The sequence below is a fragment of the Dermochelys coriacea genome, chromosome 16, assembly GCF_009764565.3.
Source record: "Dermochelys coriacea isolate rDerCor1 chromosome 16, rDerCor1.pri.v4, whole genome shotgun sequence".
In the NCBI taxonomy this organism is placed as follows: Eukaryota; Metazoa; Chordata; order Testudines; family Dermochelyidae; genus Dermochelys; species Dermochelys coriacea.
The window spans coordinates 22,884,270-22,910,582 of record NC_050083.1 but is presented as its reverse complement, the minus strand read 5'-3'; the positions used below and the strand labels follow the sequence as shown (position 1 = coordinate 22,910,582).

The window sequence follows — 26,313 nt, the reverse complement described above, 5'->3', positions numbered from 1 at the left end:
TTGGCTTTCTGCTCCATGGCAGATCCACCGTATCAGTAGCTTGCACTTGAATCTGTAACCCAGAAGTTTGTCGCACCATATTACAGTTTTAATTTTCCAGGTTACTATACTATTTTAATGATAGGTGTCTTGGGTTTCAGTAATTTAAATTGGCTGGCTAAACCTCCAGCATGGAAATGATGATCTGTGAATGCCCTGGTCTGGCAGCTTTAAAGGCAACTGCGCTAGTTTTACATGGTGACCGCAGAGTTTCTACAAAACTTGAACGCTTTTCAGTAATGGCAAAAATGAGTTTAATTCTGTTTCTACATACAGAGAATATTTAAAAGCACACGGACTTTCTTTCCTTCTTTGAAGGCAAACATTTACATAGATCACTACTCTTGACTCAGATCAGACTTAATTTGACCCAGGAATAGAGAGATCCCTAAAGAATATTATCTCAAACAAACAAACAAACCCACCCTGGTTCTATTTGCTGAGAAATTATTTCCCAGGATCTTATGCTGCTTAGCATTCATGATAGAATTCTATTAAAAGGACATTGTCAAGGCAGGATGGATTTTATGAAAAGGTGCCTCTGGTATAGATGGAAACATTTGGTTTTTCCAAAATGAGGCGTGCACCACAGTTGTGTCCACCAACCCCAAATGTTAGGCATTCTGGCCTCTTGATCTATAATCTACAATGCAAACTTGTGTGATCTCAGATCCTGTCCAGCCTCTAATATTGGAATTGGTGTGGGTAGAGGACTATATTTAGAATAATTTTAAGCTCCAGATGTGGCTAGCTGGAAACAGATTGTGTTGGTTCATAACATGTAAAGTGATTTTTATCTGATCCTTTCAGTTCTCACATTCTTGAGGTATACATTCCAGCCACAGACTCAGAAACCCCACAGTATCAGAATAGGCTATTTTGGATCTCTGAGCATAGGTTGTAGAAAGTAAAGTTCTTGGTGCGTTGTGTTCCTTGATGTTACGACAGTAAATATAATCCAGGTAAACTGAATCTATTGTAAAGGAGCATCTGCAGTGTTAGCAACTGAGTGCCCATTTAGAATTGTGAAATTCACCCCAGTGCGGGGAAACTGCATGTGTCATTATGCTACACTGAAGTCCAATTTCTTGCCCAGTGAGAGGAAAGTGTAGGCCAATGGAATATACTTTCTAGAAGCAGATAGTATCTAATCCCTTTAATAACTATTTGATATCTTCTCTTCTATCTCTCCCCCCCTTCTCCTGATTCCCTATTACTAGGGTGACCAGATAGCAACTGTGGGGAAAAAATGGGACGGGGGTGGGGAGTAATAGGCGCATATATAAGAAAAACCCCCCAAAAATGGGACTGTCCCTATAAAAATGGGACATCTGGTCACCCTACCTATTTGCCTCATTTTCAGTAGGTAATTTGTTGTTAATAAGACTCAATCAATCAAGAATCAATGCAGTTACATGGAGTAGAGTATTACAAATCCCTGCACATCAGCATGAAGCTAACAGTGTACAGGTTTTTTAGCTGACTAATAGTATGTTGTAAAATGTTCTGCACAAAAATCGAAGTTGCTCATCAATCATTCTCAATGTGCTTGCCTCTCCTATGCCTTCATGAATGGGATATTTATCATCATGAGACTTGAGTTAGCCTTTCCCACAGACTTGCACCTGAATTTGTCCATGTTGTTCTTAATAGGTTTTCTGAGTCACCGACGTTGGTGCATGAAACTGAGATTTTAGTCGCATAGTGTCTGATAAGTAGTGGCTCATGCCTGTGGTTCTGGAGCAGATGCTGTCTTCCAGAAGTGACAGTGGCAATAAGCCTTCATGTTTACTGTCAGAGTTTTGGTTATTCTCATCTGACTTTGCTCCTGTTGTTTGCTTTTCTAGACAATGTTCTGATCTCTGTGGTTACTTTCCAAATCTTATCTAAACACCACTTCCAGTCTTTGGTGTGAGTACTCCTCTCCCAAACCTTGGCAATGACATGATACAGCATTGACTACAGTAAGAGAGAGGTGATACTTGGGACACTTCGGTTTATTAACTTATTGACTATCAGGCATCACAGGGCCTCTGAAGTGGTTAAAGTTAGTCAGTGGATCTCCTCAGACTTGTATTTATTATATTGTATTATATTATATTGTAGAGTTCTTAATTGCTTCTGGAGTTCAGATTTTCTTCTTCAACCTTTGTGGTTGATTGGTAGGTACTGACTAATCAAGAAGAGGTGGATGGAAAACACTGAAACAAGCGTGAATTTCCCTTTGAGAGAGATTAGCTTCAATTATAGGCAGCACAGCAGATACTGAAATAAATTTTGAAACTGGTTGATACATTTCTCCAGTAATTGATCAAAGTTCCCAGAAACATTTTAGTTTGGCCCTTGAGTGTACAACTCTGGCTATGTGAGGTTTTTCCCCCACATTGGGACATTAAGTTCATTGGCATCGCAAGGTTTGATGGTACAGAGTATGACACAGTCTTATCATTTCCAGATCTCATTCAAAGCAGAATACAGTATACATTGTGAGTTTTGTTCATATGGAACACTTTTATTTACTGTAAAGTTGATGCTACTATTGAAGTCTGATTTCAGACCAAACTTAATATTGAATACATAGGTCAGTCCAAGGGGCAATAGTTCTGAATGGGAGGGAGCACGTTCTTTGGCCATGGAGAAAAGGGGATAATCTGTATAGAGAAGAAAGGACTGTTCAAAATCTGCCATTCCAACCTCTGATAGATGTAAAACTAATCTTTGATCCCTAAATAAAATGTGATGGATTTCAACTGCTGCCAGATGTCTTAAACTTCGTGGGATCTCTGATTGTCTGGGACATCTAGAGTTCTCTCTTCCAGCATTTCTATGTAAACTTTTTAACTTTGTTTGAAGAAGAGAGATTCCTTGACAGCTCAGTCTTTGGAATCATTTCTCTGTAAATGAAGGCCTCTGCATTGTCAGTTCTGGGGTGATCTCCAGGCTCTCATGCTGTCTAACATATCTTACAATTTGATTCAGACCCTGTGCCAAACTGTGTTAACATTTTTTAGAACCAATTTTGTCATGTCCAGGAGATTTACTGCCAGTAGCAGCTGTAATTCTTCTCTTTGTAAGGCTGTTTCTGCCTCCTCATTAATTGTCAGCTAGTGCTTCTCCCCCCCCCCCCCGCCCCGCCTTTACTGCTGGCCAGGTTAAAACACTGTTCAAAGTGTTTCTGTTGGTATCATGTAGAATATAATCACTGTTGTGTTTATAATTCTAAGACCATCCAGTTGCACTTGATAAATATTGCATATCATTTGTAAAACACTTTGCGTTCACTTCTGCATATCCATCTTCTCATCAAATGTGCTCTCAGTGCCCTCCGTTGCCTAACTGCTGCCCTCTATTTCTTTGATTATTGATGTCTTTGTACTCCTGATAGTCAGTATTTGGTTGGTAAATGCAAGCAGACTTTTTTTTTTCTGTCTGTACCTTTATTAGAGTTGCAACCCCTTGTCTTTGTTCTCAAACATGCTTGCTTTAGAACTTCCTCCCTTAGTTTTACACTAAGAAATTAAGAGCAGTTGTATAGCTCTGTCCATTGAAATGGGACAGGAGGCCACATGACTCTGCATGAATTTATAGGGCCCTCCCACTTAATTTCACATACAGTTGTTGAATATAATAGAAAACGGGGGGGAGGGAAGTCCCCTGTGTTTTGTAAGCTTAATGCTTTAAGTTTCAGAGCTCTCATTCCAAAGTGCTAAATCCAGGAATGAAGATATATATACATGGAAAGAAACATTTATATTTGCTGGTTCAAAGCACAGTGAGGAACTGCCTGAGCTCCAAAGGATTCTTAAAATGAAAAGCTGTGGGCTTGAGACCCGGCATGATGAGAACTAAGGGCTCTATTCATCTCATGGGAGCAGTGGCCTTCTACCGCATGGAAGGGGATCTACCTGGGAATACCTTTTGCACTTCCCTGAATGGCTCTGCATAAACTTGGCCAGGGTGCAGAAGCTTTTCCTCCTCTATTCTGAGGCTGGGAAACAGAGAAGAGAGTTCAGGCACTAGAAAGCTACTCCACCTCTGCCCTCTGCAGACTCTGGGTTTTATTTTTAATTAATCTAGCTCTACCACTAGCTGGACACACTGGTGAAATACCCAGTTGGCAAAAGATCCTGAAGTGCTGGCAAGGACTTGTGCTAGAAACTGGAAATCTTTGATCTAAAAAGGGGTGGCTTACTGATCCATCATAAAAAACTGAAGCTGCCTCTCTGAAATAATCCATCATGCACTTCAGTTGACTTTACTGTTTCAGAAATCACTAAGCCATACCAATTCAAATTCAGGTTATTAAGAGAAGACATCTCCTTAAACTGATTAAGAAATCTAAGTTTTACATAGATTCTTAATTGTCTGTGTGCATACAGCGTATATAAAACTCCAGCATTCACCACATAAACAAAGAAATTGTATTTAGTGTATCTATATTCAGGTACTGTAGATGTGGATTTGTATACTGAGAAGGTGTGCTCTTCCTATTAAGTTATTTGTGATGTATGGCTCCAGACTGCTTTTAGAAGCAGGCATATAAGAATGTGTAGTCAATTTGTTTGGAATGTTTTCCATGAAAATCATAAATAAAATACACTGTTTCTCTGCCAGATATTGAAATTGTTTTGTTTTTTGGAGTTTTTTCCTGCCCCCACAGCTTGTTCGTGAACAAGGCAGGGTGTTTCCTTTTTTGGAGTGGGGGGGAAGGGAGAAGGCAGAGGTGCTGGGTCAAAAAGTACTATACAATATTCCAATCGGTAATGCTGAAGTCCCTCTACATAAATTTTATTTAGATGTATTCACAGTACAGCTGCACTCAACTTCTTTTCAAAGTTTTAGAGTGACCACAAAGAATCCCGAAAGGGTGGCAGCTTTGTTAAACTCGAACTTCAGTTTCCATGTATGTTCCAATTAGATGTTAGTACACTAACAAAAGACCTTAGAAATTGTTACCTCTAGCTGCCTTTTCACATATTATCTTGACTTTAAAAAAGGTAAAATTGTTACATCATAACTCCCCATTGTTACAGTTTTCTAGCTTCATGTTGTTAGAGATGTATTCAACTCCATTGAGCTGTCTTTTGTGAGGAGCTTTGCTGCTCTGTTTCTAGAGCTAGTGTGGCTGTTTGGGGAAGAGCCATGTTCAATAGTGATATTTAGTGAATTCTGGATTCTTAGTGCTAGTGAAGACGAGGTTTGCTGAAGCTGGTTATATTTCGTCACACTGGGTGGGAAATGAAAATTATTCTCAAGTTGGCACTGAAGTGATTTTCAATATATGGTGATGAGTGATGGCCAACTTCTTTAAGTTTATTTGTATTGACATTCAGTTATATAGACTGAAGATGCTACATAAGACAAAGATATATATGAGTACCTGTTATGAGCCAAGTTCTTTAAAATCTGGGGTCAAGTCTACTATTTGACATAGCTTCAGGGATTACAAGCTTAAACTACAGAACATTAAGTGAAATCTCATGGGATACTGTGATTAGACAAACTGTGCACCATGAAAAGATCAATAGGGCATTCATCAAAAGAAAATTAGAACAAAACTGGAGGTAATATTGAGGGGGAAGAAATCCACAAAAGCAAAGGAAGGAATGGATTCAGGTGGCCTCTTTAAAATGAGATGCATTGAGCATAGGGCCATTTTTAGAATGAATTAGGCTCTGATGTACAGACAAAACTTGAGTCCCTGTATCCCAGAAATCAAGAAATAAAGGCTTATGTTCAAAGAATGTTGTTGGCTGATTCTGTGGTAGGAAAGCCTGCATCTCATCAACATGCACAGATGTTGCTATGGAGATGTGTGTATGTATTTAAGCTTGCAAGTGTGAGAATGTGTCGATATAATAGACTGAGAGTCTATAACAGTAGAAGAGAGAATAATAATGTATTGAGTTCCACAAAGTATAAGGGAAGACATTAGAACTTACAAATGGCTGAGTAGGGAATTTAGCATGCAAGTAATTTCCAAATGATCCAGGCAAAGGATCACATTGTTTGTCAATTTCATTTTGTAAGTGAGAATGCAAGAAGCATCAAACATGTTGTTTGACCTGATGTAGAAAACTTCATAACTAGCTCACCATTGCAGAAGAAGTAACAGGCATACAAAAGATCCACTTTCTACTGAAAAACAGGATTATTTTTGAAGGTTCGTCGTTAGATCACTTTAAATTGCATTTGCCTAACCTGATATATACAAGTTCCTAGCCTGGATTATTTTTTTTAATTAATCACATTATGTCTTCAATTGTTGTGTTTTATTACATAGGTGGAAAAATTATTTTGATGGTTCCAAATATTTGCTTGCTATTTAAAATGACATAGTATTTATTTCTATGGAGCCATAGAACTGTAAGGTGACTTACAATCAGATGAAATGACAAAGCCCTTGTCTCTTGCAATTACATTCTAATTAGGGGAATGCAAGTAAGTCCAGGTTTGGGGCGGTAGGGGTAAGTCTATCTAGAAAGAGGAATATTATTAAATACTAGGAGAGAACTGTTCTGGGGTGTGGATGGAGGGGCTGTAGTTTTATTTTTATTGGAAATTTTCTTCTATAAATACAACATCTTAGAATAACAAATCATTAGCAAAATACTCTGTAACTTGCCATTTTTAAAATACAGTATTTGAAAATCATTTCCTTGTACATACCTGCTTAAGTCTCAAGTTCAGGGCTTTATTATTTCTCCTAAAAGAGCTGGTGGCATCACAAATACCTGAAGGCAGGTAAGGAATGCAGGTTTCTCCTCTGTTTTGAGATCATGTGATACCATAGCTCTTGCATGTGAAAGAATACAGTGAACTCCAGTGTTGGCAGACATATAAACCCTCCCAGATCTCTGTTTGCTTTTAACCATATCTTATTTGTAATTTTAAAGCTACAATTTTTTCTATGAATGATTTAAAATCTTAAATGGTGTTATTGTTCAGAATGGCTATTGAGGGATGAGCATTGTGACTAGCTCTTGGTACAAGAAATGCACACAAGTGAGTCTGATCTCCTGGGATAAAGTACCTTGCCCACTACAGAGACCAGAGCTTTGACTCATAAGGCCTTTTGTATCTTGGTAGTGATTTATGACTGCAGGAACTAAGTGCCATGTCTTCTACATTTTGAATTAATTCATTAAAGTTGTTTCCAGAGGCCTCTGAACCCAAATACTTGTCTGACGTATGTCTACACTGCAAAAGAAGATCCATGGGAGCCTCTCTGAGCCCAGATCAGCTGATTTGGGCGCATGCTATGGGGCTAAAAATAACAGTGTAGATGTTCAGGTTTGGACTGGCAGAGGGAGTGGGCCTCAAAGCCCAAGCGCCAGCCTTAGCCTGAACATCTGCACTGCTATTTTTAGCCCTGTAGTATGCGCGAGTCAGTGGACCCAGAAGTGAGCTGTAGCTCACGAAAGTTTATGCTCAAATAAATTTGTTAGTCTCTAAGGTGCCACAAGTACTCCTTTTCTTTTTGCGAATACAGACTAACACGGCTGCTACTCTGAAACCAGGCTCTTAGACACACTGAGTGTTTTTTATTTTGTTTGTTTTTTGCAGCGTACTCTGTGTGTGTTGTTGATATAATCTCAAATTGCCCTGGCAAAGGAAATGCTTGGCTTTATTCTCCTCTCTCTTACACTTGTGTAAATCAGGAGTAACTCTACTGATGTCAGTGGAGATGCACATATTAATTTGCTCAAAAAGAGCATCTAGCTCACTATTCACATATTCCAAGCATGGTGTTCCAGTGGACTGAGCAAAGGGCTGGGGATCCCAGAACTCCTGCATTCTAATCCTGGCAGTGCTGCTCTCTCATGGTCTGGTTCTGGGCAAGTCATATAACCTCACTGTTTGAGTTTATCCTAGACTTAACCTTTATTTATGTTTCATAGTGGTGATGAATATTTATATTTGTACTGTGCTATCATGATGCAAAGTGCTACAAAATTGTCATAATTACGTATTAAAAAGATGCTGCCTGTCTAGCACACTATAGATATAATACAGATTAGAAAAACTACCCATTGCTTTCAGTGGAACTTTGGTTTGTTCAGTAAATAGCTTCCAAAACTGCGTAAGTTATAAATCTGAATACTTTTGTAGTAATTTTTCTGCGGATGCCACTGGCATGCTGCATTGATACAAAAAATGTAATGCCAGAGCTGTCAATATTAAAAGCACAAAATTAGATCTGTAAAGGGATGGTAAAATGCTTAGGGAAGTCTAATGTTAAAGTATCTTTAAAAATGTAACCATTCCAAATTTTGAGCTTCTCTGTTGAGCCCTGGGGTTGCAGGAATTATGCGGGAGCATTTTTGATGGCGTACTGTTAATCTTGCTGTTTTCATTCTTTTTAGTGATTTCGTAGAGTTCTAGAGCTTTCAGTTTTGACAAACGATTGAATACTCATGGTGGCGTAATTCAGTATCACACAAACATTTATTATTTTGGAGCTCGTTGTTCCTTCCCAGCAGGTGTCATCTGAGTTGGAAGGATTTACCAAGCGACAGTGGTGACTAGAATCCACGCTTCCATCTGATGTGTGTTCTTGTGCCCAGCCATTGCACTTGACCTTGGGAGTGCTTGATACTGGGGACATATCCACAGTGATTTAGAAGATCACATGCTTCTGTTTCTGCCTCTCCTCCATTCTAATGAGCACTTTAAAAAAATCAAAAGAAATTCTAATAGTGGAATCTTCACATTTCACAGGAAAGTATATTATAAAAACCTCCAATTCATTACCAATGCCTCATAACTGGAAAAGAAACAGCTGCTTTTTGTTGACGCAAAACAAATCTCTCCTTATGTGTTGGCACCTTATCTCTTCAGAGGTAGTAAGAGATCATACAAAAATCATTTGCCTTTGTTTCTTACAAAGCACTTCGCAATAACTTAGTGCATTTGCGTATTTGAATTTTTTGGACAATTTCATTTTTCTGAGATGGTTACTTTCCTGTAAGTGGAGGGAGGTCACTATAATACAACCTCTCTTCTTCTGATATATAATGCATAATCTGTTGTTTTATACATTCACTGAAGGAAACCCATTGTATGCTGATAGAGATGAAAGTGAAGCTTTGATATATTCATGGAATGTAAAGTCCAGTAATGTACTGGCAATGAACACTTTGTGCGTGCTGTTTTATGTGTAATGAAAGCACTGTGTACCGAAGTCATGCAGCATTGTGCTTAAATCACTTCCCTTAATTAGGGTTTATAAAGAAATAAATTATATCACACAATCTGAAATTGTTTACTTTGATGAGTTAATAGAGAGGGCACAAGAATAATGATGAAGTTTGGAATGCCTTTCTCCGACATCTTTGCAAAATGCCAGTTGATGTTGGCAGATGTAGGTGCTGAAATTTCATTTCTAGAACTTCCTGTGTGAAATAGTCCCTGATGAAATTTTTAACAATTCACTAATGTACATCAAGCTCCATTTTCAGTGTGATATCATGGCTCCCTCTCCCTTCTGCTTCCACTTCATACACATGAGTGATCTATTCATGTGCCTGTCCCAATCTGAAGTCTGGTCTATCCTGGGTCCTAATGTTCCCTTTCCACCTTAAGTCTAGGGGTCAGTCTTCACTTGACACTTCTGAATTAATTATTCAAGTCTGGTAAATAGTAAGCATTTCTCGATGATAAACAACTTGTCTCTCCCCTTGGACTCATATTATTCCCATGCCATATTTAGCCAGAAGGATGAATTCAGTAGGCTCAGAAGCCTGTAGTGCCTCTTCATGAAGCCCCAGAGTAATCCCTTAGAGATATTTGTGCAGATTGCAGGCTCGGAGACCAGAAATCTTGGAGCTTTTCAATCCAAGTCTACTGTGTGCTCAGTATAGCTGCTGACCCACTGGGCTTGCTGGTTTTGTGTGTGTGCATGCGCTCATGTGCGCAGGCACTTGAACTTTATTTGTGACTGATGGGAGCGCTTATACTTCATCCCAATAAAAGTTAAGCTCAGCCATTTGTAGAAAGATAAAGTGTTAGCTTCAGTGTGTTTGCCTAATGACAGATTTTAGATTCTTATTACTGTTGCTATCCTTTACATTATTAGAGCATACTAAATCCTGGAAGTTTAAGTCTTGTCCAATTAGTTAACTAAGAACAATACATAGCATACCTTCAGCCAGTAAGGCATATGGAATTATTTGCAGTTTTTAGCTTGAAAGAGTCATTCATTGAGGAACAGCTTTAAAAAAATGCTGCTGACACATTTATGTTCTGCATCTTTCTTTCCCTTTTGCTTTAATTCAGTCTTTGAAATGAAGTCTCCATTTCAGTCCTAGTGATAAGTCTGAAAGAGTAATCACAAAAAGCATTTCTATTACCCCCAGAGCAATTGTATATGACAGGCATAATTTTAAAGGTAATTATTAAATATACACATATTTTAAATACTTTTCTTTCTCGCCAGCACAATGAGTACGTTGGACATTAATGTGCCCAATCTCTAGGGTTATAAAAAGTTCAGTAAACATATTAATTGTGTGTTTATTCAGTAAATGCATTGTATTTCCACAAGTGTACATAATTTTGTTTGTTTCTCTGTATCACTTGTTATAATTTTAAGGAGATTGTAGATGACACAAAAGTTGTAGATTTTAAAAGCTCCATCTCCTGAAATGCATTAGAGAAAGAAACCTGGCATGACTATCCTATTTCAAACCATTTTTTAAAGGCCTCAGTCTATGCTGTATCTAAACATCTTAGAGCCATACTCAGACATCAGGAGATGCATATATATTCAGTATACCAATATTCACTGTTGTGTATTCTTAAATTCAATCCTGTGCTAGTTAAGTTCAGTATACTAGACAACTTGAGGGCAGGAGGTTTCCCCTAAGAGACCATTTTAGTTCTCTAGATGAATGTTTGCTCATTTGCTGTACTAATAAGGTTTCTTTCAATACTTTTGTGCAAGTTATCTGGTAGGAGGGAAGAGGCCTGTGGATGCACATAGCTTCATTGCTGTTGACATTATATAATGCTCACTTTCTCCACAGAAAATTCATTTCAGACCTTACATAGCTCCCTTCCTCTTTGGAGTGGGGTAGAGGATAGCGGTATTGGAATGAGAGAATCAAAAATGTGTACCTACCTTTTCCAACAGGCTATAGATGAAAAATTCTCTTGCTCTAACCCCCCAAACTATCTTAGCATTCTTCCTCTTTGGGGAGCAGTCAGAAAATACACTCTTAAGTCTGCTACCAGGATAAAATAGAGCTGTTTCCCTCCGCATAAGACACACAAGTAGAATAATATGTTTCAAGAGATAGGAATCAAAGTTGGCCTCAATGTTGCATTTTTATCTGTGTGACAGCTAATGTTGGATGATATCTTCTGCTTAAACTGTGACTGTTGAAGTGAAACCTGGACTTCTGAGCTGTGATGATTACTTACTTGCACTCGTACATATTGCTGTTGTAGATCTAGGTTACAAAGTACTTCTGGATAGTGCAAAACATTTTCCACTTTTAGATAGAATTTCTTGTTAAGCACAAATGTGCTACATGCAGCCTTTGCTGGGTGATGGAGATGGTGGTTTTTTGGTTTGTTTGGGTTTTTTTGCTGGGAACACTAGTTTACATTTCTTTCTACAAACAGATTTGAACCTGCATCTTTGCTGTTCCCTGGATGATTTTGCATGGCATTATTGTTTTTCCACTAGTGTTCTTTAAACATCAAATGTATTTGTGTTAAATACAGTAGAGTGTACAGTGAAGTTGTCTGATAAGGTTCTAACTAACCCTAATCATTATGAGACATGTAACTCATGGTGTTTTGTATTTTCAAGGAGTGCACTAAAAAGATGATGACATATGAGTTACTGAATAAGGTACTGTGCAACGTGTGCAGCAGAGTTTGTGCAGACCTTATATAGTGTGTAAAGCAGTTTTCCAGTGCCCATATTTGCTTATTTTGTATATAAATAAGCATACTTCCTTCAGGCTGGCCTGTCTCCCACTATGTGGCTGGGTTGCATGCTGAGATATTTCCGCGGAAGAGAAAAGCAAAGGTGGGAATGGGGGGAAGTCATCTCCCTCCTAGACTGGAGGGAGTCTAATTTGATTTTGGTGATTTGTGGCAAGTATTGTCATTTAAAAATATGAGGGACATCTTGGTGAGAGAACTGTAAACAGATACAGAATGTAGCCCTGGAATAAAACAATGTCAGACTCAGCCGCATCATTTCCTTAGCACTTATTTTGTTTATCTTCCAGTAATGTTCTGATTTATGCTTTCTGGAGTCTTTGAACTTCAACTGTCTTGAACAATCTCTAGTCTATTACTTATTTTAATGTTGCTTGAAACAGGGTCGCTTTTTTGCAGTGGTGCTCTGGGCAATTTCACTGCAGAGTGCTTCCCTTCCTTTGTTTAACCTGTGACCTGTGAAAACAAGAGTTAATCAAAAGTTCTAAGGTAGCTAAGAGGAAGGGGAAGTGTTCGGTTACAAATTAAATATGAGCAAGTCATAAGCTATAAATCCTCAATAGTGCTACCAGTTGTGCTACTTAAGTCACATGTGGTGCAGAGTGTTTTGGTTATAAATTCAACCTCTGTGTCTCAACCTCTAGGTTTTTTTTGTTTGATTGTTTTTTAAGGCTATGTAGCACGTTGGCTTTCTGTAAGACAAAATCCACATCTTATGCTTTCAGCTGGCATTTGAAAGCATATCATCTACTTCTTTCTCTCTTTTTGGTGGTGATTTTTTGCTTCTGAAGTATCTTGTCACTACTCAGTGGATGGATGCAGACAGCATTGTTTTCCTCAGCGAAGTAAACTTAGGGAATAAGTAGCCAGGTATAGAAGCAAATAGGATAAATGAGTTTGAGGCAGTTGGACACTTAGCGTGAAAGAAAAGGTTTCAATGGGACAGTGACAAAAAGAGCAAAGTGAGAGCTGAAATGAACTTCCTGGAGACATTCTTAACATTGTTGTTTACTGTGACTGTGAAGTGACCACAGCTTTGTCACACCTTCAAAACTAACTAGCCTTTAAATTTAAAAGAAAATTGTATCTAAGAGCAGCTAATTACCCTATCAGTGTTTTATACTGAAAAATATTCAACTATTCATTGAGAATTGGCTTGATATTATTCTAATGATACCTTTTAATTCCAGTTGTTAGGATTGGATTGGAAATATTTATATAAATTCTTAAAGATTAAAAAAGCAAGGCGGCCATACCATGAGACTCTAAGTAAAAGGTTTGATCCTGCAGGTTTTTTGACCCACCATTTCCTCCCAGTGGCTACTGGAAGTGCTGTATGGCCGGTCTTTAAAGCATGTGCATATGCTTATCTATATCTAATATAGAACATATAATGGGATGATGTAAAATTCTAATCCTGTGAGCTTGAATGGTCACAGTACTCACAAGCAAACCACCTGTGAGTTTTGCAGATCTTCCCAACGAAATGTCATTTAAACCTCCATTCTGTAATGTGCCATCATTTATTCTGGGTGTGCCACACATTTTACAGAGAAGCTGTTTTACAAATTCATGGCAACAACCAGGCTCTGGGCATTCTTAAATAATTACAGTTACAGCCCCCTTTTCAGCATATGTGATGTAAACCGCACCACCACATGATCTGTCTCCTCCCACAGCAGGGATGGTCCTTGCAGACTATTTTGAATCTCAAATAGTCCTTTTGGTGTATGTAGAGCATATAACATTTATTGGGGTTAATTTTTATATTCTTCCACTTGTAAAGCCAAGCTCCCATAGTGCCATGAATCCAACAACAAAAACCTATGACGAGAGGGAGAAAAATTAACAGTAACGCATTTAAAGAAGATTAAAAACACCAAGGTGCTACTGCAATTCAAATGATATATAATTGTGATGTCCTGTCCCTTTAAATGTTAGAGCACTCCCCTTTCCCCAGTGCAAAGCCTCACTTTCATGTTACTCTCAGTTTTGCAGCTAAAATAATAAAGTGAGCAGGAGAGTTGTTTCTGTCTGCTCCCTCTGTGACTGTGTTTATCTCCAGTGCTGGGTCCAGAAATATAACATTGGTGATGCAGGCTTTATATTCCACATATGTCCAGTGCTTGCATTGCAAGAAGAAGAAAAAAAGTAAGCCAATACTATGCGGAAGGGGACAAAACTCATCTAGAAGCACAGGGTGACAGACTTCTATTCTTGCTCCTGGGACAGTGGGAACCAGCCAGCTAGAGAGGGAAAAGTAGGCAAATAAAGATAGAACAAAGGATAAGAGTTCTGCGATTACTACCAGAATGGTTCAAACAGAGCAATGAAGTGGAAGCAAGCAGCCATCTTCGTTGACCACATGCAAGCAGGCGGGCAGGCAAACATTTAGCCTGCACTGAGGATCTTTAGCCAGGAGAGGGAGCCCAAGTGCAGCCAAAGGCAGAATTCTGCGTTTTGCAGTATAAGCACATGGCCAGCAGGGGGTGATCCAGTGGAGATAGTACAGTTTCCTTTTTTTAAAAAAACGAAGAGAGAGAATTTCCCTATGGGAGAGACATCTAGGAGGCAAATAGCGCAAACAGAATGAGACATTCTCAGCATTATCTTCAGAATTTGGAAGTTTCATACCTGTTTGTATTGTGGACTTTTTACCTTGCTTACATTTCAGTTTTTGGACCAAAACATGGAATTCCAACATTAATTGCTCCTCATACGCAGTGATGGGCATTGGTACTTCAATTTTGCAAAGGGACTCGGTGCAACAATACTGATGGACTATTTCACCTGCCATGCTCAAGCTCTTGTCAGCCTGAAGGATCATCAAATGAAGTGTTTTATCTCAATTTGATAGGTTACCCATCACTCACACATACATCAACAAAGAAACTGCTATGGATGATGTGCTTTCTCTTGTGAAGGAAATAGTGCTATAGGGTACCGTGTTGGATCATAAGAATCCCCAGTTTACACAATTCATGTCACGTCAACACGGATGATCTGTGAATGATGGCTGCATCTTATGGGGAATGTAAGTGATCATTACGGAATCACAGCAAGCTCAGGTTTTGGAAGCCTTTCATGCAGGTCATTTTGGTATTGTACAGATGAAACCATAGACTGGGAGTTATGTCTGGTGGCCAGGGATTGACAAAGATTTTGAGAGGAAGGCAAAGTTCTGTATTATGTGTCGGCACATTCAGCGTGATCCTGGTTCAGCACAATGTCTGTTGGTTGTAGCCTGAGTCTCCTTGGACATGTATTCATGTGGACTTTGCTGGACCTTTAGAAGGTTATATGGTTTTGGTCAACACCCATTTGAAATGGCCAGAAGTTTTCAGAATGACTTTTACTATAGCTGCCAAGACAACTGGACATCATCGTACCTTGTTTAGCCAATTTGGTTTATGGTTACAGTTAGAGAGTGACAATGGACCTCAGTTCCATTGTGAAAAATGTCAGAGGTTCTTAACTTCAAATGGAATTCAGCGCACATGCTCTGCTTCATGCCATCCTGCTATAAGCAGATTAGAGAAACACTTCATACAAATACTTAAACATGCCACAAGAGCTAATAGGTCTATTTGGCGCCATCAGCAGAAATTGGACAATTTCTTGCTTATCTACAGGAACACACCACGTGCTACTACCCAGGACCCACCTACAACTCTTTTCTTGAAGAGGTCTTTGCTTACCTTTTGGGACTTGCTAGGTCCTGATACTGCCTCACATGTAGCCAAATCCAAAGCTATGCAGATTGATCAATGTGGGATTTGTCATCGTTCTTTTCAAGTAGGAGACTTAGGCCTGGTCTATACTGGGGAATTTGGTCGGTATAATTATGTTGGTCTGGAGTGTGAAAAATTCACACCCTCAAACGATGTATTTAAACTGACCTAACTGCGGCTGTAGACAGCGCTAGGTCAACTAGCTACCACCTCTTGGGGAGATGGATTATTTATGCTGACAGGAGAAGCCTTCCCCTCAGTTTAGGTAGTGTTTTCACTGAAGCAGTATAAAACTATCCAACAGTATTTTATGGAAACAACAGATGCACCAATTGCAGCCTTGACAAACACTGGAGTATGGGGATGACCGGGAGGAATTTTGTTCCTCCAGTTGAACCTCCTTCCATTATAACTGTTAATTTCAGTGGCTTGTTGGGAGAAACTTTGGTACCAGATCCAGTTGATTCTGTACCAGAGCCAATTGGTTCCTTCCCACTGACAGTTCCCGTTTGGAATGCTGCCTCTCCAACATTACCATATTATCCCGAGAGAGTGAAAAAAAGCTGTGCTCCTGAGCTCATAAATTGCTTAGTGAATTGCTATTCCAGGGCAGAATAATCTATTGTAATTTAAGAGTCTGCAGTAGTCCACCCACAACTTGTAGGTTATATAATGTTTATTGTTAGCCACGTACATGATGTATATGTGTTTGGAAAGATTTTTAAAGTAGGGCAGAGGACTGTAATGTCCTGTCCCTTTACATGTTTGGGTACTCTCTCCTCCCCAGTGCAAAGCCTCACTTTCATGTTAGTTTGGGGTGGGCAAACTATGGCCCAGGAGTTGGATCCGGCCCCTCAGGGCTTTGGATCCAGCCCGCGGGATTGCCCCGCGTGCTGCTGCAGGCCCCGCACCGCTCTCAGAAGCGGCCGGCACCACGTCCCTGGGGCCCCGGGGGGGGCCCATAGGGCTCTGTTCGTTGCCTTGCCTCCAGGCACCGCCCTCCACCCTTCCCCACTCACATTGGCTGGGAACGAGGAACTGTGGCACCCTGGGAATGGGAGCACCCTGGAGGGGTGGCAAGGCCAGTGCGCGGAGCCCTGTGTTCTCCCCCTCCCCCAGGGGCCGTGCAGGGACGTGGTGCCAAGTGCTTTCCGGAGCGGTGCAGCGTGGGGCCAGGGTGGGCAGCTAGGCAGGGAGCCTGCCCTGGCCCTGGTGTGCACCGCTGCCACCCTGGAGCCCGAACCCCTTCTGCACCCCACCCCCCAACTCCCTACCTGCACCTCGCACCCCTCTTGCACCCCAGCTCCTTGCCCTGAGCCACCTGTTGCATCCTGCACCCCAACCCCCTTCCCTGAGCCCCCGATACACCCCGCACGCTTCCTCTGCCCCAGTCCCTTGCCCTGAGCCCGTTCTTGCACACCGCATTCCCTCCAGCACCCCAACCCTGCCCTGAGCTCCCTCCCGCAGTCTGCACCCGTGCCCTGAGCCCCCTCCTGCACCCCGCACCCCTCCAATCCCCCTTCTCTGAACCCCCTCATACAGCTCACACCCCTCCTCTGCCCCAATCCTTTGCCCTGAGCCTGTTCCTGCACACCCCAACCCCCTGTCCTAGCCCTGCATACAATTTCCCCACCCAGATGTGGCCCACGGCCCAAAAAGTTTGCCCACTCCGTGTTAGTTTCAGTTTTGCAGCTAGAACAAAAAAGCAATCACAGCACACAGCTGTGTTTCTGTCAGCTCCCTCTGTGACTGTCTATCTCCTTTTCTGCTGCATCCAGAATATAACACAAATAACGTTTTTGTGCATAAAAATGACACGAGGAGCTTCCAGAATTAGATGAAGGTTTCATATGCCCCATGGGAAAGCTGCACATCTTTTATCCCAATTGAGATAAAGCTTCCTTTTTTAGCCTTGAAGGGTCATGAGATGTTGGAGCCTTAAACTTGTCACCGTTGAACCTCACACGTGAACCTCACACCAGTGTGTTTTTGGGGGCAGAAGGAGTAGCAAAATTCCCCATTTGGGAGGAAGAAGTAAAAATGTTATGGAATATTAAATGTTAGGTTGGCAGTACTGAGAGAAAAATCCCTAATGGAGGCAGGCAGAGGTTGTGCTGATGGAGATGGCTTACTGGGCAGAGTACAGGAGAGGCATCCAAAGGTGCATAATCAGATTGTTTTTATGACCTGGCTTTACAATCCATCGCATCACTCTGTCTGTGTGCATCCATAGAGAACAAGTCGCTTTGTTTTTCTGTGTGTAAAGACATGCATATCTTTTAATTTCTTTTGATTTTTTTCCAAAGCACCCATCCATTGCTCTGGGTGTTTTAAAATACACAGTATAAAAATACAATTGGAATGGACTGCCTCTGACTCTTACTAGATTTCTGCTCACAATAATACTAAACGAGTATGTAAATAACTATCAGCCCATATCCTTAGTTCTACTCCCCTCTTCAGTCTCCCAAGAGGAAAGTCATTGAGCTTTACAGTGCATCTGAAAGGTTTACAAATTTGGGAAGTGCCTAATGTATTTTATGGAGAGAGATGTAAAAACTGTAGAAATGGGCTTATATGTGAAAATCACTCTAAATACATCTGTCAATTGAAAGAAAATCCCAAAGGTGTCCTATGTCTTCCTTTAAAGTGTTCAGGAAGGAGGAGGATGATCCAGTAATTAGGGCACTAATATGGGAATCTGGAGGCTTGGGTTCAGTTCTGTGCTCAGCCAGACTTCCTTTGTGACCTTGTGCATGTCTCTTAACCTCTCTGTGCCCCAGTTCATCATCTGTAATGTAGGATAATAACACTTCCCTATCTCACAGGATTATCACAAGGGTAAGCACATTAAAGCTGTGAAGTGTTCAGTTTATATAGTTTAATGCCAGAAGGGACCACCAGATTATCTAGTATGATTTTTTGTGTATCACAGGCCACCAATACTACCCAGCACCCGCATCCTAAACCCAACAACCAAAATTAAATAAAAGCTTTACAGTCCACAGGAGATTAGACTATTATGTACCACAGGCAGAGAATAGGAGGGTCTGAGATGCACCAGTGCCCAAGGTCCCCACAAGGAAAATGATTGTGATATACACCCAGATAAAGCTGGCAAGTGACCCTCACCCACATGCTACAGAGTGAGGCGAAAACCCCCAAAGATCATTTCCAATCTGATCTGGAAAAAAATTCCTTCCTGACCCCACATACGGTGATCATAGTGATCACCCCTGAGCATGACAGTAAGAACCAGCCAGCCAAGCACCTGAGAGAGAGACCTAAGAGAACCTAAGATACGTTACATTTGCAATTTTTTCAAATATTCTGTAGTGAAAGGTTGGCAATTACACCGGACACTCGCTAGAATGCGTATCTATATAGCACTAATTTGCATATAATGTGGTCGCGGCCATGGATCCCAAATTTAATTACTTTAATTGGAATTAATTTTAACACAGTCCCCGTGTTAACATGGTGCCACACATGGATCCCAAATCCCGCGTTCTAGCGAGGGTCCGGTGTACTGTGCTGATAAAATTAAGCATTACCAACACACTGCACTATGAAGCCATAGTAATTTAAATATGTAGTTAAATGTTATGAATGGCAGAGAATTCTCGGGTCTGTAAAAGAGAGTTTGTAGGTAGCATTTCCAATAAAGTGCTGAAAGACCCTCAGAGGATGAGTGTGTAACACAGAAAATACAATGGAATTACATTAGATTTTCTGTGGAGGTGCCATTATTCCAAGGGCATTATGTTACCAGAACTGCCTCTTACATTGTTATATGTAATATAACCAGTGATAACAGAGAAGGGGGTCATTCCTTTCTTGATGAGAAATCTCCCTCAGTCACACAAATAATCTGAAATTAAAGAAGACATCTAATCTTATCCAAGTCACAGTTATTAAACAATTACAGAGAAAAATAACCTTGTTTCCAAAACCGAGAAGCTGGAAATGTAGATTTTTGTATTAGTGGGACGTTAACTTGTAAAGATAACGCTGAATTATATAATTATTTTAATTGCAGTTAATATATGAGACTAATGGGCAGTCGAGCATGTGAGAGAAATATGCTGCTGTCACATATCAAGATCTTCTCTCCCCGCCCTACTTATATATAATACATCTGCAGCTCCATAATATGGTTGTGTTTAAGGAAGATGCTCTTGGCTGTGTGCATATGTTGTTTCTTTTCTTATACCATTGCTCTTACTACTTGACTCTACCTGACAGTAATAAAGTTATCTCTGATTCCTACCCAAACCCTTACCCTTTTAAGGAATAGCATGTGTGCTCCCCCAATCCCCCCATCCATCCCAGTTATCTGAACACCACTCAGACAAATTTTGCCTTTCTAAAAGCAAAATACAGAGAGTGGAAAAAGCCTGTAGAAATATCCTTTCCTTCCCCGCAGGTCTGCCTCATACACTGAAGTAAGACCCGTGTCTTAAGACAACTGCTGTAGGCTAGAAGCCTGCTGTATTTATACCCAGATGAAAGGGTCAATGCAGAGTCTCATGGGGATTCTCCACTGGCTACATATGCTTGGTAAGAAAGCAAGGAGTCAGTCCGTGACAGCTTAGCAAACAGAGCATAGATCCCCAAAGGCATTCTCTTATATGCTTAATACTGTACCTTATAGAAAACGGTAGTCTAAACATCTAGACCTTTTATAGATGTGTTGGTTTGATAAAGTCATTCTGTGTTGTCTGTAATTCTGTTTGCTAATAAATCTCCTGTTTGAAACAGCAACGTTTCTGATTTCTAGATATTTTTGTATCATTCTTCTACTCACCCCCCCACCCCCCGCCCTGCAAGATTCTTATATATCTCCCTAGTAGCCATGGGTGCCCGACATTCTTGTGTTGTTGCCAGCTTGGTAGTATGAAACATGAATGCGTTTCATCACCACCCAAATTGGAGATGCTAATTTTCAAACTGTAACGTTGTTTAAAACCATAAAATACTGAACTAGATCGGTTATACTGAGCTGTGAATATTACTTGAAAGAGACAGGACAAAATAGGAGTAGAAAGTGACAAGCCAGGATTATAACCATGTCCAATAAGAGAGATGAATGAGCAGTAAAGAAAAATAGGGAGTGAGCAAGTGTAATAGAAATGGCAGTACGCCTCCCCTCACCCCGAACTCTGTGCAGAATGACCGTCAGTTCAGACATTTTAGCAATGTGTAAATATAAACATTTATCTGCACTTTTTTGTATACAGAAACTATTTACTAGCTGCTGACTGACAGAGTTAAAGTGGAATTTGGATCCAATGTCCTTGCAGGCAACTGAATAAAACCTATAGAGTTGGCATGTTTGGCTTAATGAAGCAATACAGGAAACTCTGTTGGCTCTGTAGCAAGATAAGGTTCAGCTGTGAACTCTGGCCTCCCAACGGGGGAAAACAGTGGCTCTTTGAAGAAGCATACAACCCGAGTTTGGTTTCAAAACCTCAACACTGCCATCACTAGATAAGCATCAGTCAGTGCAAAAAGGTGCATGGAAACTATGCTGTCACAGCCAGTCCCAAACTCTGTACCAAAAGGACTCAAAACTTGAATACCAAATGATTTCTAAAGGGCTACCTTGTAGCAAACCATTATTAAACCATTAAATGTCTCATTCTGAGGAGATTGGTTAGATTATATTAATCGAGCATTGTGTGAGGATGCAACCCAATCAAAATTTAGAAATTGAAATCTCTCTCATTTACTACTTAAAGCTATTGACAGAAATCTAGTTTAAAACAAAAATAAAACTTTCAAAATATTATAATTTTGATTTTGTAAATGACATTTTCAGCTAAGGAGCCCTGCCTGCTTAAGTCTAATTCAGTACGTCTTCCTTGAAGTAGGTTTTCTTTTTCATATTGTTAGCTTAAAAAAAAAAAAAGCAACCTTAAACCCTTCTTTTGAAAAATATTTTGTGATGCTGTATGGGTTTGTTTACCAAGTTCTTGTTAATCTCTGTGCAGGAGTCTTACTCTTAAAGGATTTCTTGTTACTATTATAATGGCTTTTAACTCGGCTGAGGTTTATTTAACTAAATGGGAAGAGAGAAACTTATCTGTCTAATCCCTCTTGAATGTTTACATTGTGATGCCAAACTAAACGTTGTTTAAAGTGGTAATTCTCTGTCTGTGCAATAGTCAATATGTGGTTCCCAGAGTCATTTGAAACATATTAACATAAGTGATAGTACTGTCATATAACGTGAAAAGCTAAGTTGCTTATCAGTATATTTTGATAAGCTACTTAAATTTTACAGTAGCATTTGCTGGCTTCAAAACAAATGTTAATGATGGAGTGCTGTTCACTTTATCTGTCACGTATATTGCTTCTCACTTCATTTATTACTACAAGCTGTACAGTTAGTAACCATAGGGGCCCTGATTTCTTTACAATTGGCAGGATGTAGTCATATTGTGTAAAGGCTGTAAATTTTGTCCAACTATATCAAAAATATATTTTATTTGCTTCACAAGGCATCTGATTAACAGAGAAATCACTTTATGCTTTGTACTCCTAGCCTGTCTGTTCACTATAGTTTAGGGGAAATTCCTTGCAGAGATTTAAAAAATAATCAAAGATCCGTGCCATGCAAGAATGGTACAAAATCCAAGCAAAGCTTCCTACAGCACAGAATAGTGTCTTAGCTGTCTGTCCTTGTTTATGTGCAGTGGAAACATCCCTAGAAGGCATAGCAGTACTAAATAGCCATACAGTGTGAAAAAGCAGATACATAATTTTCAGCATGTTCATGCCTTTGAAAGTTGACTCTTCGTTACTGATTATTGTAAAGAACTAATATAGTATAAATGAGGCAAATTTGCATTCAGGGTAAGAAGTATACTTGGTCTAACTACAGCTTGAATAAATGGAATTTTATAGATGCTGGGTAAGAAAGTATACCCATCATTCTGGTGATCCATTTTAAAAAGAAATATTTTTTTAAAGAATATGCAAATAATGTTATGGTAATTAAAAAAGGGGGGGGCAGGATCCAATTACAGAACAGCCACCTTTTCCTACCCTTTTTATGGCCCCAACAGCTGCATTTAAGGTCAGTAATTAAGCATGCAGTATGGGAAAACTTTGTATAATTAAAAAAGTGTCCAACAATACGTGCACTTATAAACGATTCCAGAATGTTACCAATGACTGCATAGACAGTTATGACTTCTGTATGATCATCCATTTGTTGCATGTACAGTGAAATGAGTTTGGAAATGGTGGCCTTTGCTATGAATTTCTAGCATTGATTTCTCGGATTCTTAGACCTACTTTCACACATTGCTGCTTTTCATGGTGGTGCCATGCTGTGGCCAGAAGCTCCAGGAGTGATTATTGGAAGCTCTGCAATCAAAGCGAGGGGACCAGTGGCCGATGCATGCTGCACTGCAATGGCCCACCCTCCTGATCACACCCACTATAGGAGAGAGTACTAGCACACCTTCCTGCCATTTATCAAAGTGTCAGCTCAGATGGTGTGGCTTTTGTTAACGATGCATCTACTGTGTATAGCAAAACTTACCAATTTAGAATTACATGATGATACTTTCAAGTAACTTACAGTTGTGCTTTTTCCTTTTTGTTTTTTAGTTATCTCCCATGGTTTGAAGTCTTTTATAAGCTGCTCAACATCTTGGCAGATTATACAGCAAAAGGACAGGTACTTTTCTGAGCTCTCTCATTTTCCAAACATTAAATGTACTAGATAGAGTGAAAACTAACCATATAGGCAATACTCACATAAGAGAATAGCCAGTTGAATTGTCAATCTGTACTATACAGTCCTATAGAATAGAATTTATGATCTACTTAGCTACTCTCATGAAAAGGGCTTTGAGAAATGCAAAAACGTTTTAGGTTAATTTTGGTATCCAAGAAAGAGTCATTGGAGAGAGCCAGGTACACTTTAGTTAGGCAAGTACCATGAAAGTTCCTCCAGAATTCTGTTAATGTACCTTAATAATGGCCATAGCATCCTTGCAGTTCTGGTATTGGGCCTCCTGGAAGACAGACAGACTGTGCTTCCATGAGTGTTGGACAGATGTCTTCTCTAAACCTATTTATGTGGTGACCCCATACAGATTTGAAACCAGGTCTGCTGAGGCAAAAGGCCTTTTTCCTGTTGTTCATCCCATCTGTCTTACCAATGTAGAAGACATAGACTTTTACATTTAAAAGTGGGGTGGTGGTATGGAATTCAAGTATGCTCTTTGATATTTCATTCAAAATATGAACTGAAAATATTAAGGGTCAGTTCTAGGACTATAAATGAAAGTTGGTGGTGCATGGAGATGGTGCATATTGTAGAAAACTTTAGACGTATGTATCATGTATGTTTCAGATAAGATAGGCTACTGCAGTACTGTTATCATCTGACTGGTTGTCATATTTTACTGCCTTGATTCCCTTACTATTTCTCCAATAATAGTCGTATTTTGCATTTTATCACACTTGTACAAATTAGAAGGAGCGCTTGCCTTTTTATAATGATGTCTTCAGCTGAAAGCAAATAGTTTCTGTTATGAAATAGTTGCCATGGAAGCTGACCCTCCCTGGGATGAAGTCATAGTAATGCATAGGATGGTGCCCTCATAGATTTCTTGAAAGATTTCAGAATGTAGAAACTTACACGTGGGAAGATGTATTTTGTTTTTAAAAGCAGCATTTTATATCGCCAGGATATTTGCATAGAAAATAGTGTTGTTTCCTTTGAGTCTGCCGTATAAATCCTCTTGGCATCTGTTCCTTACATTTGTAGGTGATCTAGCCTCAGAGCACCCATTTACTTACATCTCAGTGCCTGGCATGAGATGACAATTTATTGTTTAGTGTTCCTTTATTAAGCAGGTACCTTTTTATTTCAGGACAGTCAGAGGAATGAACTCCTAGAAACACTTCATAAACTTCCCATCCCTGACCCAGGAACATCTGTTCATCTCAGTGTGGTAAGTGAGGAAAAATAGCAGCAAACTAAGGAGACACATTTTCATTATAAGAGAAAAACATCAAAACAGCGCTTTCTTCTTTTTGAGTCTTGTAGCAGATTATATTGTTTTTCCTCAGGGACAGGGAGCTGTGCACGCCCCCTTTCCTGTTAAAGCCCTGAAGAGCCTCTCCATTTCCCTAGTGTTAATCCTGAAAAGAGTCCCCATCCTTTGATCTGTAGAGGACTAGGTGGGATTCTGTATGGACACTTGTGAGCATTGCTCCTTATCAGCTTGAGGGGTCACTGCTGAGCAACACAACACTCATCTTATTGGGGTTCATGATCCTATCTCTGCAGCACTCCCAGCCCCTGCTGACCTGCATTAGGAACAAGACTGGGAAGCAAACTCAGAGTCCCCTGCCTGGCAGAGCAACACTCTAAGCACTAACACTTTTGGTGGATGTGATTTTGGTGGTTTTTCCTTCCTTCCCACCAGAAAAATAGTTATTCCTCCTCACACTTGCATTGAGGTTGTTATATTCTGCAACAGTCTCAGTGAAAAAGTAGTGGAAGAACTTACGGTTGGGTTGGTGGGGCTTTAAGGGAAAGATTTCTCTTTGTTTTCTTCTAGTTGATGTTTGCGGATCAACCTTGTGTTTTGGGCAGCAATTGCTAAACCCGAAAGAGCCAGTGAAAAATACTCAACAACATGTTGCTTTGTGTGCTGCTTTGGCTTTTAGAATTCACATTTAGAGCTGCTGATGTGCAGCTACAGCTCTGCTTATCTTTCTCCCTCTTTCATTTCCCTTTTCCTCCTCCTTTTAAAACTAACTGCTGGCTACAAACAGCTTACTCTCATCACTCCACCCTGTAATGTCAGTCGACAGGTAGCAGTTGTTTGGCCTAGCTAGGTCACCAGCTGGCAGCTGAGATGACCTAGTCCTATCAGGGAAAGCTATTGTATGAACAGCCTGACCTAGAGGACAAGCTGTCTCAGAGACAGGATGATCTGTTGGGATATTTCAGTTGTTTCATACCAGTGGTTTCAAGGAATGCTGTTGGTCTCCCCTTGCCTCAAACATTTCATGAGCACTGGAGCAGGAAAGAATATCAAAGGACAGCTTAGGGACTACTTTAGTTTTGGGCTATTTAAGCATTTTAGTTTAGCTGTTTACAAGTTGATGGATCTGTAAGAGCTTGTGGAGTTTTTTTCCTATTAATTGTGTAGTCTCCATATTCCATTTCCTCTGTTCCTTTTCAATTCAAATTAAAATAGTGACACATTGGGAAGCTAAAGTCTGCATTGCATACCTGTTTTATCTGTAGTCAGTGTAGCTGTTTCAGCTACTAGATATTTCAGCCGATAAATTGTTCATGAAGTATGGAATGTATGATAAACCACTGTATACAATAGAATTGTGTGACTTGTGGAAACATTACAAGAGCACAACAGCCTCCAAAAACTTTAACACAAAATAAAATGCCAGTGTTATAACAAATTATAAAATTCAAAATAATATAAAATATACAAAATATTAACCCACAAACAAAAATACTGAGTGTGTCTAACTACTGTCACTTCCCAAAATAAGAACATCAGAAATGTCTTGCATTATCAAAATAGCAAATAAT

The 26,313-nt window shown here is 39.9% G+C and overlaps 1 protein-coding gene across 13 annotated transcripts in view; it reads left to right on the top strand.

Annotated features, from left to right (window-relative positions):
* Positions 1-26,313, top strand: part of DENND1A (DENN domain containing 1A) — a 379,559-nt gene that overhangs the window by 144,935 nt on the left and 208,311 nt on the right. For all 13 annotated transcript variants that reach the window (XM_038374765.2, XM_043498901.1, XM_038374762.2 and 10 more), the window contains exons 6-7: positions 23,346-23,415; positions 24,620-24,700. In XM_038374765.2, the coding sequence (XP_038230693.1) occupies positions 23,346-23,415; positions 24,620-24,700 (151 nt within the window). The remainder of the gene's footprint in view (positions 1-23,345; positions 23,416-24,619; positions 24,701-26,313) is intronic.